Source organism: Eublepharis macularius, chromosome 14 (assembly GCF_028583425.1).
Source record: "Eublepharis macularius isolate TG4126 chromosome 14, MPM_Emac_v1.0, whole genome shotgun sequence".
NCBI classification, from domain to species: Eukaryota; Metazoa; Chordata; class Lepidosauria; order Squamata; family Eublepharidae; genus Eublepharis; species Eublepharis macularius.
Genome location: NC_072803.1, coordinates 38,136,758 through 38,156,067, shown reverse-complemented (window position 1 = coordinate 38,156,067; position 19,310 = coordinate 38,136,758). Strand labels below are relative to the sequence as shown.

Genomic DNA, 19,310 nt, shown 5'->3' with positions numbered 1-19,310 from the left:
TGCTGTTTTGTACCATTTGCCAGAATTATATGCTATAACTCTGGGTGTCATTATGTCATTTCCTGTTGTGATGGGGAAGCAGGGAAGCACATGTATGCTTCAAGTGCATGTGGAAGATGAGTACCTCACCGCTCCCCGCCTCCCGCTCACCTGCTTTGGCCACTGGCGGACTGGTAAGTTGGTAACCCTATTAAGAAATACAATTATCCCCATTATGTTTACCATTCCTGAGCCCTTTGGAGGATGAGTTATAATAATTATGAGGCTGAATTCCTTAAGTGGCTTCCAACACTCCTTGCGTAGAATTTGGCAACTGCGTGACAATGCAGAAGGCATAAACAACAGATGTACAAGGGATTCTGGGACCTAACTGACCAACACAGTTAGGCCTTAGAATATTAACTGGGAAACAGCTCTGAAAACACTACAGTCTTGTGAATTTAATCCCCCAAACCTGGCAAAAGAAGTAAATAAATTCATAGGAAGTTTATCAGATCTTTGGCAGGCCTTTGCCTTGCTTCCCCTAGAGTTAAAGACAGAGAATAGTTTCTGATGTGTGAAACAGTTTAGAAATGACTGATGGCAAGATTAGAATGTAATTTAAGATGACATGGCTATTACTAATGTCTGCACCAGAGACGGCGAATCAATCGCAGTTGTCTGTTGAATTGTAATAAGAGAAATCATTTGGTAAGTAAATGGATAATTATGCAATATATGCATAATTATGCATACATTTTGCAATCCATACGATTGGGTGATCAATTACCTATGCAAATGAACATGCCTGTAAAAGAGGTGTTGCTGGACCCAGAAATTAAAGTCTGGGAGGATCTTTGCCCATTTTCCTGTGCAGAAGGCAACTGGCCACTGTGTTCATCCCATGGCTATGGGAGAAGTATTGCAAATACACAGCGGAATTAGGAGAAGAGCAATGGCTCAGCGGTAGACCCTGGAGAGCTGCTGCCAGTCTGAGTAGACAATACTGACCTCAACAGACCACTAGTCTGATTCAGTATAAGGCAGCGTCGTGTGATCTTCCCTTCCCTAACCCAACTTCAATTGAATGTTTAGTTCTCAAAGTTTTGCTTTTACCAATTTACCAATTTCATTTGCAGGCACATATTATTAGTTGGGAGTTATTAATTGGCGCTATAGAATCAGAAAATTGAAACATACCAATAATTTAATGCTGAGTGCACATGTGGATGGCTCTGAGGAAAGCATGGGAAAGCTTCTTTAAGAGTTCAGAACCAAAGACCTGCAGACGTCTGGAGGAAAGGATAATGGTGTTCACATACTACATCACTTGATTTTATATTTTCCGCCCAGTCCCAGAGGGCAGGAAAAGATCCCAGTGCTCTTGCTCCTATGCACTCAGCTAGGGTTGTCAACTCTGGATTGGGAAATTCCTGGAGACTTGGGGAGGGAGCATAGGGAAGGACCTTAGCAAGGTTTAATAACACAGAGTCTATGCTCCAAAGCAGCTATTTTCTCCTGGGGAACTGATCTCAGCTGTCTGGAGATCAGTCGTAATTCTGGGAGATCTACAGGTCACACCTGGAAGTTTGCAACCAGTTCCCACAAGTAACTCCGGAGCATGACAAGATGATCAAGCTCACCAAAAGGAGAGTATAAAATTCACTGGCCTGCTAAGGATTTAAGAAAGTGGATCTAGTTATAATATTCTTTCATCAGAAATGATCCTCATGTTTTCATCTTTCAGAATAACTGTGTTGAACACCTTATGGATCCTGATTCTCAGTTTCCAGTATTTTGATTTACGTCTGAACAGTTAGGAAAGTAATTGATCAACATCTAAACTTGCCAATAAAAAAAGAAAGAAGCAATATCTTTTACCACTGCCTTAGAAAAGAAAATGCTGAAGAAGAACCCCCAGATACCAAAATGATTCACATACCTGAGGAAGAAGCAAAGAGCAAACAATTCCAAAAGTAGCTTCAAAATTGTCTTTAAGCCACAAGCCAACTGCATGGATACAGCCACGCACATAGATAACATCTATCAGTTCCAGCCGCTGCAAACAGAATAAATAATATTGAAGGTGGTGTTCACCCCACAAACTCTTGTTGCAGACTATGTTAGAGGTCTGAGAGAACTTCAAAAAGCCCCTAGGATTTGAGGTATTGTGCAGCCAGATGTGCTGCGTTCATATTTATACGTTGGGAACCAGCCCATGGTGACAGGCCTAAGAAGTGATGCCAGTCCCTGCCATGCTGCTGGGGTTGCCAACCTCCAGATGGGGTCCAGAGATCTCCCAGAATTACAACTAATATCCAAACCAAAGAGATCAGTTCCCTTGGAGAAAATAGCTGCCTTGGAAGGTGGACTCTATGGCATTATACCCCACTGAAGTCCCTTCCCTCCCCAAACCCTTCCCTCTCCAGGTTCGACCCCTTAATCTCCAGGAATTTCCCACCTTTGAGTTGGCAACTCTACATGCTGCATTTGTCTGGGAGTGAGCCTGTGTTGCATTGGTGCACCCCTCACTGTGTTGCCCCAAGCTGTTTGGATGGCTTGGCTAGAGAACCTGACCAGCTTCCTTGAAGCTGCCATAGACAGAGCCTTCCTCACATTCTCTGGCAGCTCATTCCTCAAAGTGGGGGTGACACTGGTCTAGATGTCCCAGAAGCCCAGATCAGTGAGGGTATATCATGTGAATCTGGTAGGGAGTTTCCCAGTAAGTGGATAGAAAGCATTCCTAGAAACAGCTTCAATCTGTTTTTCCATTGACAAGGCTGAGTCCAAGACCACCACCAGACACTTTATCTACTCCCCTAATAATAGTCATGCCCTGTCTGTCAGAGGCTGTGGGGATCTGAGACCTGAACCTGTGCCTATGTTTTTCAGTGCCTGTCACTCAAGTCAATCTCATCCAAAGCATTTGCTTTCCTACCCAAAATCACTGGAGAGCCAGTATTGTGTAATGGTTAGAGGGTCAGAGGAAGAGCTGGGATTCCCAGCTTCAAATCCTCACTTTTGCCATGGAAGACTGCTGGGTGGCCTTGGGCTGGTCAGTCACTCTCTTTCAGCCTAACCTACCTCACAGGGTTTTTCTGGGGATAAAATGGGAGGAGAGAAGAACAATGCAAGCTACTTTAAGTCCCCTTTTGGGAGAAAGGCGTGGTCTAAATTAAGCAAATAAATAAATAAATCACCACCATTTAATCTGGATTTAGATTCAGCTCATTTATCCATATCCACTTGACGACAGCACTGAGGCACTCATTCTGGATTCCAAGTAATGCTTCTGGAGGCTTTCTGAATGACAGATATAGCTGGGTGTCATCAGCATATTAATGACACCCAACTCCAGAATCACAAATGATCTCATTCAGGGACTTGGTAAGAGGGCAGAGGCCTGAGGGACATCATATTTCAACTCCCATACTGATGATTCTACCTCTCAAATGGAAAGTTTTTGTGTATGTCTTGACAGAGATGACCGAAACCTTTGGACGTGAGCCCCAGTATCCCCTACTCCATTTTCCAATTGCTCCACAAACATCTGATGGTGTCAGGTATCAAATGCCACTGACAAGTTCAGCAACATCAGCAGAGAACCATTTCCTCTGTCCATAAACTGACTGTCCCATCAACACAACCAAAGCTGCCTCAGACCCAAAACCAGGCCTCAAGCCTAACTGAAATGGGTCGAGGGCAGACAAACCACCCAGGAACCTCTGTTGTTGCTCTGCCATCACTCCTTAATTCACTTCAGTTTGAGACAGCCTATACTGGGCAATATCTTTCTTTCCTATAGGTATTCCTTTCAGTAACTGGTTTACTACATCTTCATTCAATGCTCTCAGAAAATCCCCTTCAGTCAGAGAAGAATGTGTAATTCTGGTGAGCAGGGCAACTAGTTTATCCCTGCCAAATTCAATTAGCTGGGACAGGCAAGGGTCCAATTTGAAGTTGGTGGCTTTCAGAACCACAAGAATCCTGAGCACATCAATGAAAGAGCTCAACCTGAAACTATCCATTAGGAAAAAAACAACTTATAAGCTTCACCTTCTATAAAGAAATTGGCTTCTAAGATGAGTGAGAATCACTCCTAAAAATATTTTCCTGGGAGTAAACACCACAGAACGGGGCTTATTATTGAGTAGACCAGCTTAGGAATGCTCTGTACATGATGCACTCCATACCCTCAAATGCTCACATTGTGGTCAACATCATCATTGCGTTTTAAATGGACCCCTTAAAATTGTTCCACTTGTCCCCAGCATTTATTAGTCAGAGATATACTGCCTCTGAACATGGAGGCTCCGCTTGGCTATCATACCATAATGCTGTCATAGCCACACAAAAACTGGTGCTAAAGATGCTTCTGTGCAATAGTCTGGGTCTGAAACACCACCCCGCTCCGCAAATGGCATGCCCTAACAGCAGCCGTCCTAGATCACACCAAAGGTCCATCTAGTCCCATATTTTAGTTGCTAGTGTGGAAAAACGCCATTCTGTTGGTGAATTTAACTTTCTAGGTGCTACAGGAGGGAGGGGCCAGTTCTGGAGTAGAATGTGATTGGAGGGAGAGCGAGCCAGTTGGTGGAGGGGAGTTGGAAGTTGACAGTTGGTGGCTAGAGGGGAGAGAGGGATGGCTCTGAGGGGAGTAGGTTTGAGTTAAATCCCATTAACAAAGTATCGTGCCTGCCCTATACAACATCCATGAGTATAGAGAAGGAGGGAGAGATATCAGGGGGTTTGGTTTTTTCCCCTTATGTCTTCTGTTCACTGCATAGTTGTCTGGGTGGAGTTATGATCTTAAATAAATTTTGTTGAATTATTGAAGGAATTAAGACCCTGTGTTCCACATAGATCCCCAACCGCTTGGGTCCGCTAGGAGGGGAGAGAGAGAGGTCAAGGAATACAAAAAGACGTAACCAGAGGGAGGTTAGGAGGCTGTCCCACCTAACCGGAAACCCATACTGGGAGAGTGGTGGCAGCAACTACCCAGAGACAGGAAAGTGAGACAGCCCGTTCAGGTGCCTGGCCAGAGGCGAAAAGGGAGGGGTAGGCAGAGCAGGGTCTACCAGTGGGAGGAAAGGCCCTGATTTGCCACAGCTAGCTAGATGCCTCTGGAAGTTTATGAGTAGGGCATGCAGGCAAACAGCTCGTCCCTCTTTGTCCCACAGCACCTGGTGTTTGGAGGTATACTTTCTCCAAACAAGGAGGTGCCATGGCTAATAGTCATTGTAAGATCTAGTCTCCCTGATGTTGTCTAATTTGTTTTGAAGGCCATCTATAAGGGCTTCTTGGTAAGGTATGCTGAAAAGCAAACAAAGAAATACATCACCATCATAAACAGTTGTTCAGCATCCAGAGCTGTTTTAGCCGAGTCCAACATGCCTTAAGTGAATGACGGCAGACTGCCTCATTCACCTTTATTTTAGAGTTGCACATCCACAATGCCATTCATACAAGGTGTTTATTTCCATGCACAGAGGGTCCGCATGACACACTGCTTATATTTGACATGTTAAATATGGCGCTTTGAAAGTTGGAACTTTTCTTTTAAAGATAACTCTGGCCTGTAATCTGCCCATCATCTTTACAAAAATTATCTCTAAATGTATGGATGACACTCCTTCCCTTGCCTAACAGGTTCCTTCAGCACAGTGGATATCAAGGAGTGTTTTACAGTAATTCTGCCTGCATTTATAGTGTCAGTTTAAAACCTCCCAAGATTCATCCTCCACTTTAGGAAACAAAACAAGTACAGAATGAAAGTTCGTGGTGTGCACCCAACCCTGGCATCTACCAGCAAGCAGAGCCAAGTGGGCAGATGTCAAGTGCCCTTTCAATCATGGCCGTAGGCAGTAAATTTGGGGGCCATTAAGAACCACAGAGTGGAAGGCGGATAGATCTTCCCCACAAAGCATCATCCAGGAGCAAGTGCTCTTGAAAAGCCTGCAGCGGTGCTCCTCTGAGGTTCCAGTTCACTTCAGACTCGAACCTACTTCTCTCTTTCCCTTCACAACTTCTCCGTTGCCAATGCCCTCACCTCCCTGGATCCCTCTGCAGCTATTTTGTGGCAAATGGGGATCCCAGTCTTCTGCCTACCTGATGCTTCAGTCCCAATGTACTTAAAAAGTTGGTTACCTCTTTATTCAGAGTCCTGTATCCACATAGTGTATTAATGACCTCTCCGGGAACCTGGAAAGAGAAGAAAAAAATGTTCCAATCTTAATAACAGTACATGGAGAGATGTGATTTTTTTTTTGTAAAAAAGTACAATAAATATGAAAGCAGATATGACTCTCCAGTTTTTTCTTAGACTTTTCAATGCTCTGCAAAAAATAAACAATCAGAAAACTAGTAATAAAGGATTTTAATAAAGAGCACCCACTGAGCCACCATCAGCTCCCTGACTTGTGCGCTGGGAGTAAGAACTAAATACACATTTTACATTGACACTACCGCCGACTGAGTCCTTCACTGCATGTGAGTGTTCAAACCATGAGACAGCCCAAGTCTTCTGAAGGCAAGCTGCACTTGTATTTTCCCATTGTAGCTCTTCCAGAATTTCCCTGATTCTCACCATGATATTTGTATTGTACCAGAGAGAAGGTGGCACGTTGCAGACATTTTGCAAATCTATAGTTGCTGCTCGAAGTGCTGTGTGTATTGGGGTAGAGAAACAGAGAAGAGGTTCAGGGTCAAAATTTATTTTTTAATTTAGATTTTGTATAACTGGATTCTCTCCCCAGTGGGTGCCCCAGCAGCTTCCATCACAATGCTCCCCTTCTCTGTTTTTAGTCTCACAACAACTCAATGAATTATGCTGGTCTGAGAGTGACTGGACTAAAGTGATCCAGTGAGCTTCCATCGCAGAGCGGGGATTCAAGATTGGTTGTCCCAGATCCTAATCCCAACTGCCCCCCTCTGCAACCCATTGCCTACTGCCGTTAGCGAGGTTCAATCTCTTTCCCTCAGCAGTGGTCACAGGCAGATACGGGGGTATTCCGTATAGGGATAGGCTGTGTGACTGTACTCTGAGGGAACCCGATTCAATCTCACATATTCTTTTTCGCTGCCCCAAATATTCTGTTATGCGTAGTTTATTGATTCGTCCCCTTTTTCCTGTGCAGAGGGATTTTTTGGATAAGGATCTAAAATTTTTCTTAGCAGACAAGAGTCCAGCAATAACTCTATCCGTTGCTGACTTCTTGGCTTGTGTGTGGAAGTCAAGGGTAACATTTTATAAAGCCTCCTACGACTGTGCTGTATCTCGAGATAATTTTGCTGTCTGGGGACACGATTGTGCTGCCCTATGAACTTATTCCACAGCATTTCTTTTGTTCCGTCTGTATTATTTATGCCAATAAAGGTCGTTGCTGTGTGTGCCTACTGCTGGTAAATATGGCAGTGGAACAAAAAGGAGGGGGAGCTGGTGTCACACAATGCTGCAACATCATTTCCAGAGGAAAACTGGAAGTGATGTGACTGCATGGTGACATCACTTGTGGTTTTCAGCCAGAAATAGCATTGCGCAGTCCCATTTCCACCTCTCTGCCCCCCCTGGAATGTCTTTGCCACCCCAGCAAGCCTCCCACTGGTTGCCAACTGACAACCCCAAGTCTAGCGCTCTAACTGCTATACTACTCTGTCCCCAATCTGTGTGTTTTATCAGTCTTTCCCTTGGATGATGTATTTTTGTCCAGTTCTAGCACTGCCTGTGTCTCAAATGACTGAATGCAATCTGAGAGAGGTATAAAGAAGTGCAGTCAAAAATCAGAAGACCAGAGAATGTGTAAGTAGAAATTAACAGAATTTGGCAAGTTCGGCCGAGAAAGAAAAGAACATGCAGAGAGATAAGAACGTCCCACAAATCGAACATAAGGGAGAATAGAGGGAAGCCAGTTAAGTTAGGCTATACCCTGGGCGTGACCAAAGACTAGGGATCTCAGGTTACTGGAACTACTCATGGTTTCTATGGCCCACTAGAGGCTCCTGGTCACGTGGAGGCCCTTTTAGACCCTTTGAGGACCAGGCTTGATTTCAGCAGCAAAGTGTCTCATTGATTGCAACATCTCTTCTCTTCAAGATTCAGATATCCATCTTGTGAAGAACAAAAAATAATGATATCTCGCCCTCGCCCTCCCCATTCTCTTGCATTGGGAATACATGTGCTGCATTTCTCTATTGTGCAAATGTTGCAACTTTATTATGGAGTTCAATCACTTGTGAGGGAATTGGGTTCTGAGGGAAAAACAACAACAACAACAACAACAACAACAACAACAACAACAACAACAACAACAACCAATTCTGGTCCCCAGGCTGTTACCCGGAGAACAGAGCCACTTCCCTTTATTTGTAAAAATGTATGTCTTGCCTTTCTACTTTAAAACATGCAAGGTCACTTACAACAACAGTCAACTTATTTAAAATAAAATAAACAACACAACATTCAATCAAGAGGTGAGAAACCAAGGTTACTAGCAGCAAAGATTAAAGAGCTAAGCAGCATTAAAACTAAAGTAGAATATATCACAATTTGAAACCTGGTATAAAAACAGCTCACTTCGGGGAGGAAAGAGAGTTAGACTGCCTTGAAGGCCTGCTAGGAAATAACTGTTTTAACTGATCTCCAGAACGTCATTAACAAGGGGGGAGTTAAGTCTTCAGAGAAAGAAAGTGCAAGAAACTGGATCCACAGCGATAGGATAGGCTTTTCAGTTGCCTGCCAGTAGTGGGCAATCTCTCTGGGGGTTGCCCCATTGCTCACTGATTGCTGGCAATTGGCAGGAGGTGGCAAACCACCAGTGATCACCCACCACCAGCAGGCAACCGTAAAGCATGCAATGGGCGCTTTCCCAGCAGAGTGTCCTGAAGTGACATCATTGTGCTGGCCATGGGTACAATGATGTCACTTTCCAGAAGTGATATCATCATGCAAACCTGGGAGTATATGCTTCATGTGTATGGAAAGAAGGCTCCTGGGAAGGATGAGGTAAGTGCTAGGTCCCCCCTCCCACCAGGAGGGTATAGAGAGCTGGCAACCCTAGTGGAGAAGGCTTTTGTACATGCCCACTAATGTCACCTCACATGGAGCTGACATACATAGAAGGGCTCATCTTCAAAGATTACAAGCCACAGGCAGGTTTATATTGGCACTCGGGTTGCCAGCTTGCCACTGGGGACAGGGGATTACCTGCCTTGACTGCTTGTACTTTGTCTTAGGCACACAGACAAAATAGGCATGCACGCTCCCATGGTGCCAGAATAGGACATCATTCCAGAATCATGTGGAAGCGATGAGTCCTGCCAGGGCACAGTCTTTGAAACTTGGCCCTGTCATAACCCATTGCTTCTGCGCCAAAAATGCAATGTGGGAGCACAAACATGGGGAGTGAATACCTGCCACTCCCCCCACCGCCCCCCGATTTGCCCTTGGGGGACCTGGCAACCTTGGTAGACTCTTAAATACCCCAAGAGTTGCCAACCTTTGGAAGGCATAATGGGAACTCCAGTGGGCCTTGCTTGATCTGTCAGCTGCATGAGGTTGGTCTTTCCCTAGCAGCAAAATGGTTGGGGCACGAGGGCTGGCCACAACTGGCGGTGTACACTGTACCCTTGGCATGCAAGGCTACTGCTGTGTACTGATGCTACAGTCATGTGCCAAGGCAGGAATAGTTTTCAGAATAAACTGGGAAAAGGCCTTCCTGGATACCATACAGAGACTGGCCTTCCCAGATGTGTTGATCCTCTATAGCCAGCTAAGAGACCATGTTGGTGGGTTTTTCAAATCCTCGGGCATGCACCTGCCTGCCTGTCTTTGACAACTGATTGAACTGAAGACAAAAATAATCATGTTGGAAGAGCAGATTTAAAATGTTAAATTTGCCCCTTTTCAGAGAAAATCCACATTAAGAAGTGTGTTCATGTCTGCGTGTAAGGGTAAGAGCTTTCCTCCCTCCTCTTTGCCTGCCAGGCAGTTTTGCTTCTCATGCTCTTGTTTCTGTGAACAGTGACTAGTGGCTGTTTCCCACAATCCTGCATTCCGTTTGATTCTTGAGCGGTAGTCACAGAACAGCAGCAAAGGCAATGAAAAACCCAATTTAGTGACAGACCCTCAAAAATAAAAAGCAGGCAGATGAACCCCTTTCAACGGAGACATCTCTATTTCTCTGTCAGCTAACTGCTCTATAGCAGAGTCAAATGGAACAAAAATGTCAGTTTTCCTGATGGTAAAATTGAGGCACGTTGAAGAAAAGTCTCTTCTTTTTTTTTCCTGACCACTATAAGAAATGGATTGAAATGCTCCTGGGCGTAATGAATACACATGTGAGGCAATTGCAAACTCTTGTGTGGATTACATTTTAGGTAAGAGCCAGCCGATCCAGTTAGCCTGAAGGCAAGCAAGGGAAGTGTAGAGCTCAATACCTAAATTAAATGGTATATTTTATGGTTCTCTAGCCAGCGAAGTCACAGGCTGCTTCCAGGTAACTGCTACCAGTGACGTACGAGCATCCTACGAATAATATCGGTTGCCAAAGGGAGTGGACATGGTAACATGGTAGGAAATTTATAACATTATGAACACGGTAGGGAAAGGGAGAAATTATTCTCTATCACTCTTCAGACTAGAAATTGCCATTAGAAGGATGAATATGAATATGAAAAATTTTTGGCAGCTAAAGAGCCATTGATCCAGGAAATACTCAGATTAACTTCAACCAAATTGTACCCAAAGCATTTCTCATGCCAAGTTCATCAGAAAGGGGTTTGTTTGTTTTTTGGTCTTATGCAAAAAATCTCCCCAAATCACCCACCCAAGGAAATCCCTCCAATGCTTGTTTATTTGTACCCTGCTTTCTCCCCAATGGAGACCCAAAGTGGCTCACAGCATTCACCCCATCTCAGCTTTATCCTTATAACAACAATCCTGTTAGGTAGGGTAGGTAGCGAGGGAGTTACTGCCCCAAAGTCACTCAGCAAGCCTCCATAGCAGAGTGAGGATTTGAACCTGGATCTCCAGATCATCATCCAAAACTTCATGCACCACATTGGCTGATAAATTGTTTATTTTCCACTCTTTTCTATATACAACTCAAGATATCTGAATTAGAATCCATCTAAAAGGACACATAATTTACGATTCAAATGTACTGTGGCCAAAATAAATGTTAAGCTTTTAGGCACTTCTTCCCATAGAACAATTTTAGATGTCACTTATCTTAACACAAATATTTAGAGTATGCACTTTATGGTTTATAAAGCATAAACTCAACAGTAACTTTTCAGTGAAAGAAAACTGGGAATAAATCATATCATAAGATGCGCTTGATTCTGGTAAATGGTTACATACTTTCAGATTAAATTGCCTATTACATAGTTGTACTGTTGTGTATAGCTCACTATTTTATGGAACTAATTGGAACAATTAAACTACTTGACTTATTGTGACTAGAAGTGCAATACACGAAAATGTTCAAATACTATAAAAAGTTAAGTGAACTATTCCGAGACACTAATTTATTTGAAATGCAAAGAAAAAAGATCACTGGCTAATAAGCTCTAAAATGAGTTCTCGCCTGTGTTCTGTTGCATTTATCCCAAGATTTCCCCCTTCAATGCTCTCTCCATTATCCATGCTCCTTCATTATCTCAAGCTTCATAAGGATACCCTGGAGCAAAAGGAGCTTTAGGTACTGGGAGAGCATATTAAAGAACTGCTATATTTACCACCAGGGCCCTCCCCCTTTTCCAGAGGTCAACTAATGTTTTTGGCAGAAGTACATGTCAGGAGACATGGGAAACTATCTAGACTATGGGCCAAGCTACACATGACGAATGACACTTGAATGGCAAGTGTATTTCTCCCTGTTCACTTGCCCTCCACTCAATCCACTTGCCATTCAAGTGTCATTCGTCATGTGTAGCTTGGCCCTCATTTGTCTCTAAGGGAAGACTCTACTAACTGGACTTTCATCCATGCACAAGTTGGGAGGGCCTATGAAGCTTAATCTTTCCAGATGCATACAAAAGGAACGATCAAGAAGACATCTCCACCTACAGACTACCCTCCCTCTGACCAGCAGAGGATACCAGGTTGGCCATATGACCTGCTGAACATCTAGAATGAATAGATTTTCAGGAGATCAGAGCCAATCAGAAGTAGGGTGTCCAGGTCTCCCTCCCGCATTGGGCCTCAACAACCCCACTGGTACTCGGTGGAGCAGCAGCAGGAAAACTGGGGTGGGAACTGGCAACACACTGATGCAGTGGCATCATTTCCAGCATGAACCCAGAAATGACATCACTGTGTCAGGGTAATGTTCTAGGATCCACCGGAAACTCTACAGTAAAAATCATATTTTAAGGGGAATCCTAGAGCCTTGCCATGAAGCAGTGATATCACTTCTGGGTTCATGCTGGAAGGAATGTTGCAGCACTGGCACAATGCCAGTCATCAGGACTTTATTCTCCTCGCTTCTCCCAGGAGTTGCTAGTGCTGGGCTGGCAACCCTAATCAGAGGTATGTGTGTGGGAGGAGAGTTGCTAAGCCCAGCCTGGCAACCACCAGGAGACCAGGAGGGCAGGGATATGGGGGGGGGGCAGCTGTCAGCAACATTGTAATGTCACTTCAAGGAAAAACTGGAAATGACATCACACCTGTCTAAGAATCTGGGTTTCCTCTGGAAGTAATGTCAGTCCTCTCTAAGAACTGCTGAACACTCTCTAGTTAGAGTACTGGTGTGCAAGGCCTGCTTGGGGCGGGGGGGGGGGGAAGAGATCTGCCACTCCTAGCAGGAAGGCCCTTTGGCCTTCACCTCTGGGACAAAATAGGCCTCAGATTTAGACACACTTGTTAATTGGTTTGGCCTTAGATATATTTCACTTGTTTTGATACACAACCAATATGTTGGACCAATATGTCACGCACTCTCTTGGCATAGATCTGCAGGTTTAAGCAAATAAGAGATGTGAAGTGGTAAAACACTTTTTCCCGTTAAATGTTTTTGTCTTCTTTCTTTTTTTGGTGCCTTATTTTGTTTTCATGTGTTGTGGAAGTGCCCTGAACCTCTCTGGACCTCTGAGAGGATCTGCAGGAGACCTCCATGGGTACCTTGGCCCTCCTTAAGACTTGACTCAAACTGAACAATGGTGCCTCTGCACAGATGTTGAAGATCCAATCAGGGAACTCTAATACCAAAGCCAAGACCACTCTGTCAGCTCAGATTAGAAGCTTGCTAGGCAGCAGGGGTTGACCTCATAACAAGAACTCTCTTCTGTGCCATTCAGCAGGTACAAAACTAAGTAAGGTTTGGCAGAGATGGCACTCCGGTAGACCATGGGCTTCCGTCCTCCCCAAATATAAAGCCTGTGTTCATCCTATACCAAAACTCTGGCAGAACTCTGTTAAGACAAGTTTATAAATGACCGTGCTAAGGTCTCTAAACTGGAGAGCTGTGGACAAGTCCTCCTCTTTCCTAAGGGGGCTGGTCTGGGTTGAAATCTTTTCTGAGGGAGGGAGGGCTTGCCATTCAGCTACTGTTGCAAAAGGTTGAATTGTTATTTCAACAAGCAAATAATTTGCAGGCGAACCGCATTTATGACCGTCTAGAACAGACCCTCTTACGTGAGAGAATCCACACTACCCGCAGAGAACTTGCTGCTACAGACAAGGAGCTATTTTGCTTACATATCAACACTAGCCATAAAATGAGAAGTCAGGATTGGGACAAGGTCGATAATCTCACCTACAGGAAGATGGAACAAGTTTTTACCAACCACACATCCAGACAGAAGCAGAAGTTTAACAAACTACAGGAAAAAAGACAGACAAGCCCCATGCTCGACAATGCACGCATTGTCATCAATCTGACAGACCGTCAACTCTCACCAGAAGAAACCTCCATCTTGGCAAAGGGAGGAAACTTTGCAGTCACCCCCACCAGAATTCCTGTGGAAGACATCATTGAAAATGTAGAAGCTGCCATTCGTCATCTACCTGAAGAGGAAGCTGAGGAAATAAGAGGAGAGACAGCCAGGATTCTACAAAAGGCAAAGCTTCCCACCAGCAATATAACACGCAAGGAGAGAAATGCCATCAAGACCCTCAATGCAGATCCAAACATCATCATTCTTCCAGCTGATAAAGGCAATGCTACAGTGATCATGAAAACAGAGGAATACAAAAAGAAGATTAAGGAACTTCTGGACCCCTCCACCTACAAAAAACTAAAACGAGATCCCACGTGCAAAATCACCAGGCTAACAAATGCACTGATCAAGAATTCCTCACTACATCCCGACACGCACAGAAAACTATGCAAGACTGAAGCACAGCCACCTAGACTATATGGACTCCCCAAAATACATAAGGATTCAGTCCCACTCCGACCCATTGTGAGTGCCATTGGTTCACCGACATATGAATTAGCTAGACATCTGGCAGATCTCCTGCAGGACCACATCGGGAAAACCTCGTCTTACATCAAAGATTCAGCAGATTTCATCAACAAAATCAGTTCTCTGAAACTCAATCCACAAGACATACTTGTCAGTTTTGATGTTGTATCCCTGTTTACCAAGGTTCCAGTAAAAGACACTATTGCACTGATTAATCAGATTTTCCCAGAGGATGTAACAGCCTTATTCCACCATTGTCTGACAACCAGTTACTTCCAATGGGACAACGAATTCTATGAACAGATGGATGGGGTGGCCATGGGGAGCCCACTCAGCCCAGTTATAGCAAACTTCTACATGGAACATTTTGAAAAAACAGCTCTAGAATCAGCACCCCACAAACCTAGTGTATGGTTCCGGTTTGTGGATGATACATTTATCATTTGGAGCCATGGGGAGGAAGAATTGATGGGGTTTTTGAATCATCTCAACAACATCCACCTGAACATACAATTCACAATGGAGAAAGAAATCGAGGGAAAACTCCCATTCCTGGATACCTTGGTCATCCGCAAAGCAAACTTTCAGTTAGGTCACAAGGTCTACAGGAAACCAACTCACACTGATCGGTACTTACACAAAAACTCCAATCACCACCCCCGACAGAAAAGAGGCATAATGAAAACATTAGTGGATCGTGCAAGACGGATATGTGAGCCGCACTTTCTCAATGAGGAAATTAATCATCTAAACCACGCACTTCAGGCAAATGGCTACTCCAGAAATGAAATCCGAAGAGCAATCAAACCCAGGATGAACCAAACAACCAAGGAAAAACAGTCTCCTACAGGAAAAGTGTTTTTGCCATATATCAAAGGAATTACTGATCAGATGGGAAAGCTTATGAAAAAACATAACCTTCAAGCAGTATTCAGACCCACCCGAAAAATACAACAGATGCTACGATCAGCAAAAGACAGTAGAGACCCCCTCACCTCTGCAGGAGTATACCGTATACTCTGCAGCTGTGGACAAGTTTACATCGGGACCACAAAGCATCCAGACAAGAATAAAAGAACATGAAAGACACTGCAGACTTGGACAACCTGAAAAATCAGCAGTGGCTGAACATAGCCTAACTCAAACAGGGCACAGTATCTTATTCCAGGACACCAAAATACTGGACAACACTTCCAACTACTTTGTCAGACTGCACAGGGAAGCCATTGAAATTCACAAGCATAAGCAAAACTTCAACAGGAAAGAAGAAACCTTAAGAATGAACAGAGCATGGTTTCCAGTTCTGAAAAATACCAGGCTAACAAAACATTCTATCCCCGACAATAGCCCTGCAGAGAAGATTAGCACATCAAGTACCAATCCATATGCAAAGGAACCTCCTCAGGATACAGTGAAGCCTCCCGCCATTAGCATTCCACACCCTGGGAAACTCTTACAGGATGACTCAGCTCAACCCCACCCTTCCTGAGTAGATACAAATGACCTACATCTTTTCCACACTGTGACACTGAGAGATCTCTGTCTTTTGGTGCTACACCTCTGAAGATGCCAGCCACAGCTGCTGGCGAAACGTCAGGAACTACAATGCCAAGACCACGGCAATACAGCCCGGAAAACCCACAACAACCAAGCAAATAATTTGCTGAAGATCTCAGAAAAACTGCAGGAAAACGGCTGGATTGTGTGTTTGCAACAGGTTTCCCTCCTGTCTTCTTTAAATAGATGCTGCTCTTTCTCTCTCTGCTGCCAGAACAATGCCTTCAGGTGTTCTTGCCTCATTAAGAGATGTATTAACAGCTTTCCATTCCAAGATGCCTCCTTGAGAAGGCCATCCCCAGAAATACACAGGGCTGAACTGTGTCCTCCAACATTTCCCTCAGTGTTGATCTATGAAATTCTTCAGTTTGCCAGCAGGCAGGACTGAGCACGCAAGAGCTTTGACACATTTACAAGGTCCCTCATCCATACTCTTTGTACACTATTAGAAGGATGACATCAGCAGCTGTCTCCAGGGAATTATCTCTTTTTAAAAAATCAAGTGGCAGGACAAGGGAGAAATATTTGGATTAGATGATATTGGAAAGGTTTTGGAGTCAAGAATCTGAGATGACCTTGGGCCAGTTACAATCTCTCAGATCCACTTATCTCACTGGATAAAAAACAACAGCAACATTTGATTTATATAACGGCCTTCAGGGACAACATAAACGCCCACTCAGAGAGGTGGAGGGTACCATATATGAAGCCCTTGAAGAAATAAAATATGATTGATAGGCTCTGGGCCCTGGCCAGGCAGTGTCTGCTACAAACATCTCCCCCATCTACATGTTACACTGAAGTATTTGAGGCTGCTTCTTCTGATCTTGTAACGAAAGAAAACCGGATGGCCAAAATTCCAAATCATACATAAGAATTAACCCAATTTATGGGAATGTCCCAATAGGTCAGCCTTGCAGAAATGTATTGAGGCAAAGGGCCAAAGGTCTTCATCTTGACCAGCTTTACCATGAGGTAAATGGAGGCAGTCACTTTTGGGGCAGTCTTTAAGGGGAGGTATTAGCCTTGGTATCACCTCCTGTCTGCTGCTTCTGCCACCAGCTGGGAGCAGGGCAGCTAATCTTCCTTGTCTCCTCTTTAAAAACAGCATGACAAGCCAAGATCACTCTATAGGGTGCCCAGAACTCTTGTGTGACTCCTCCTCCTTGCATGGGTTTGATAGTGACAGTGGAGTCTCAAGTAGCAAAATGTCTTGAGCCAGTAAAGGTTGTCATGATTAAAACTATAAATGTAGAAAAGTAGCAATGCTATCAATGGGTTTTATACTTATGACTAGCTGATTTTCCAGCATAAGGCTTGCAGGATCATTTCAATATTATTAATAAAATTCGTAAAATTCCTGTTTTCTTTGACCAGCACAACTCAGATTTTCCAGTTAGTCATGTGTTGTGTCTTTTTAAAATCAGAGCTCAATTGCATACCAAGCATGTAAGCAAAGTGGGAATTCGGGTACAGCCTTAGTTTGCATAATGTAGGGTTAAACTACAGGTTACGAAGACTTTGGGTGTGTCCACCATGAGGACTTTCAATCAGACATGCACGGTGAGTTCTATGCTCAGTTTGACTATGGGACTACGAAAGAGGGTGCTTAAACTTTTCTCCTCACACCATTTTCCTGCCCTGAAACAGCCCCATTGGAGAAACCAAAATGAACCCCATCAGCACACTTGGAAGCGTCTATGTAACAAAATGTAATTTCAGGTGGGAAAAACTGTGTGGTGGGGAGGCATAAGCACCCTCTGTGTGCCATTGTCAGGACCCGAATTGAATCCCACACACCTGGGGACTGAGTTCATAGAGGGGAACTTGCCACACATGTCTGATTGAAAGTCCTTGTGGCAGACCACGGATTTCATAACATGTAGTTAGGCTCTTAGACTGAAGCCCAGCATGTAGCCTCAGGGTGCCTCAATCTCAGAGTCCATGCGACTCAGATGGCTTTCCTGTATGCAGTTAGGAAGCCTCATTTTTATGGCTTAATTGCCACTCTTGGTTTCTGTGTAAAAAACCCTTTTACCAATGTGTGTTACCGCTATTTCCCCCATGCTGCAGTACACAGAACAATAATTTGTGGGAGAGGATCATGATCGTCTCTCCATTATTCCAACAGATCATCTTTTCTTTCCTGCCATTAGGGATGTGCGTTTCGGCATTCAGAATGCCGAAAGAATGCCGAAACAAAAGTGTTTCGGCTTCTTTCGGGGAATGCCGAAACGTTTCGGGGAATGCCGAAACGTTTCGGGTAGCCGAAAGAAAAAAGCCGAAACGTTTCGGGATTCTTTCGGCTTTCTTTCGGCTTTTCAATGGGAAAATGCCTCCGTCTTCCCGGACGTCTGGGGGAGGCATTTTCCCACCGAATAAGCCCAAAATTGGTGGGGACCTTCCTCTAACCGTTCTCTAACAACCATCCAAGTTTCAGACAGATTGGCCCCCCAAAGCAGGTCCCCCCATCCTCCCATAAGAAAGCGAAGGAGCAGCATATTGTTAGCATGCTGCTACTCATCTTCTTCATTATTTCCTATGGGGAAAAAATGAAGAAGCAGGCTTCCTTTGCCAGGGGTGGCATTTTGCATGCAAAATGCCCCCTCACCCTCAGGGGCCCTTCTCCCACCCCTCCTCCCACCCCCCACCAAGGCTCAGCCTGCTCCCACTTGGGGGGGGCCATTTCATGGCCTCCCCAAGTAGGTGCTCTAATCTCTACCACTGACAGCTGGGGGAGGCTTGTGTTGCCAGGGGTGGCATTTTGCATGCAAAATGCCCCCAAGCCCTCAGGGGCCCTTCTCCCACCCTTCCCCCCACCCCCCACCAAGGCTCAGACTGCTCCCACTTGGTTACACAGCAGGGGGGAACACCAAAGGGCATGGCAGCACTATCTTACACAAGTCTGAGCCTTGGTGGGGGGTGGGAGGAAGGGTGGGAGAAGGGCCCCAGAGGGCTGGGGGGCATTTTGCATGCAAAATGCCACCCCTGGCAACACAAGCCTCCCCCAGCTGTCAGTGGTAGAGATGAGAGCAGAGCACCTACTTGGGGAGGCCATGAAATGCCCCCCCAAGTGGGAGCAGGCTGAGCCTTGGTGGGGGGTGGGAGGAGGGGTGGGAGAAGGGCCCCTGAGGGTAAGGGGGCATTTTGCATGCAAAATGCCACCCCTGGCAAAGGAATCCTGCCTCTTCATTTTTTCCCCATAGGAAATAATGAAGAAAGATGAGCAGCAGCATGCTAACAATATGCTGCTCCTTCGCTTTCTTATGGGAGGATAGGGGGACCTGCTTTGGGGGGCCATAACATGGCCCCCCAAAGTTCAATCTGTCTGAAACTTGGGTAGTTGTTAGAGAAGGGTTAGAGGAAGG

General features: G+C 44.8%; 1 protein-coding gene across 2 annotated transcripts in view; it reads right to left on the bottom strand.

Annotated features, from left to right (window-relative positions):
- Positions 1–19,310, bottom strand: part of LOC129342384 (tetraspanin-15-like) — a 133,918-nt gene that overhangs the window by 29,934 nt on the left and 84,674 nt on the right. The window contains exons 6-7 of one of the 2 annotated variants that reach the window (XM_054998107.1): positions 6,127–6,180; positions 1,922–2,038 (exon numbers count right to left, since the gene is read on the bottom strand). In XM_054998107.1, coding sequence (XP_054854082.1) covers positions 1,922–2,038; positions 6,127–6,180 — 171 coding nt within the window. The remainder of the gene's footprint in view (positions 1–1,921; positions 2,039–6,126; positions 6,181–19,310) is intronic. The other variant, XM_054998108.1, reaches the window with a different exon arrangement.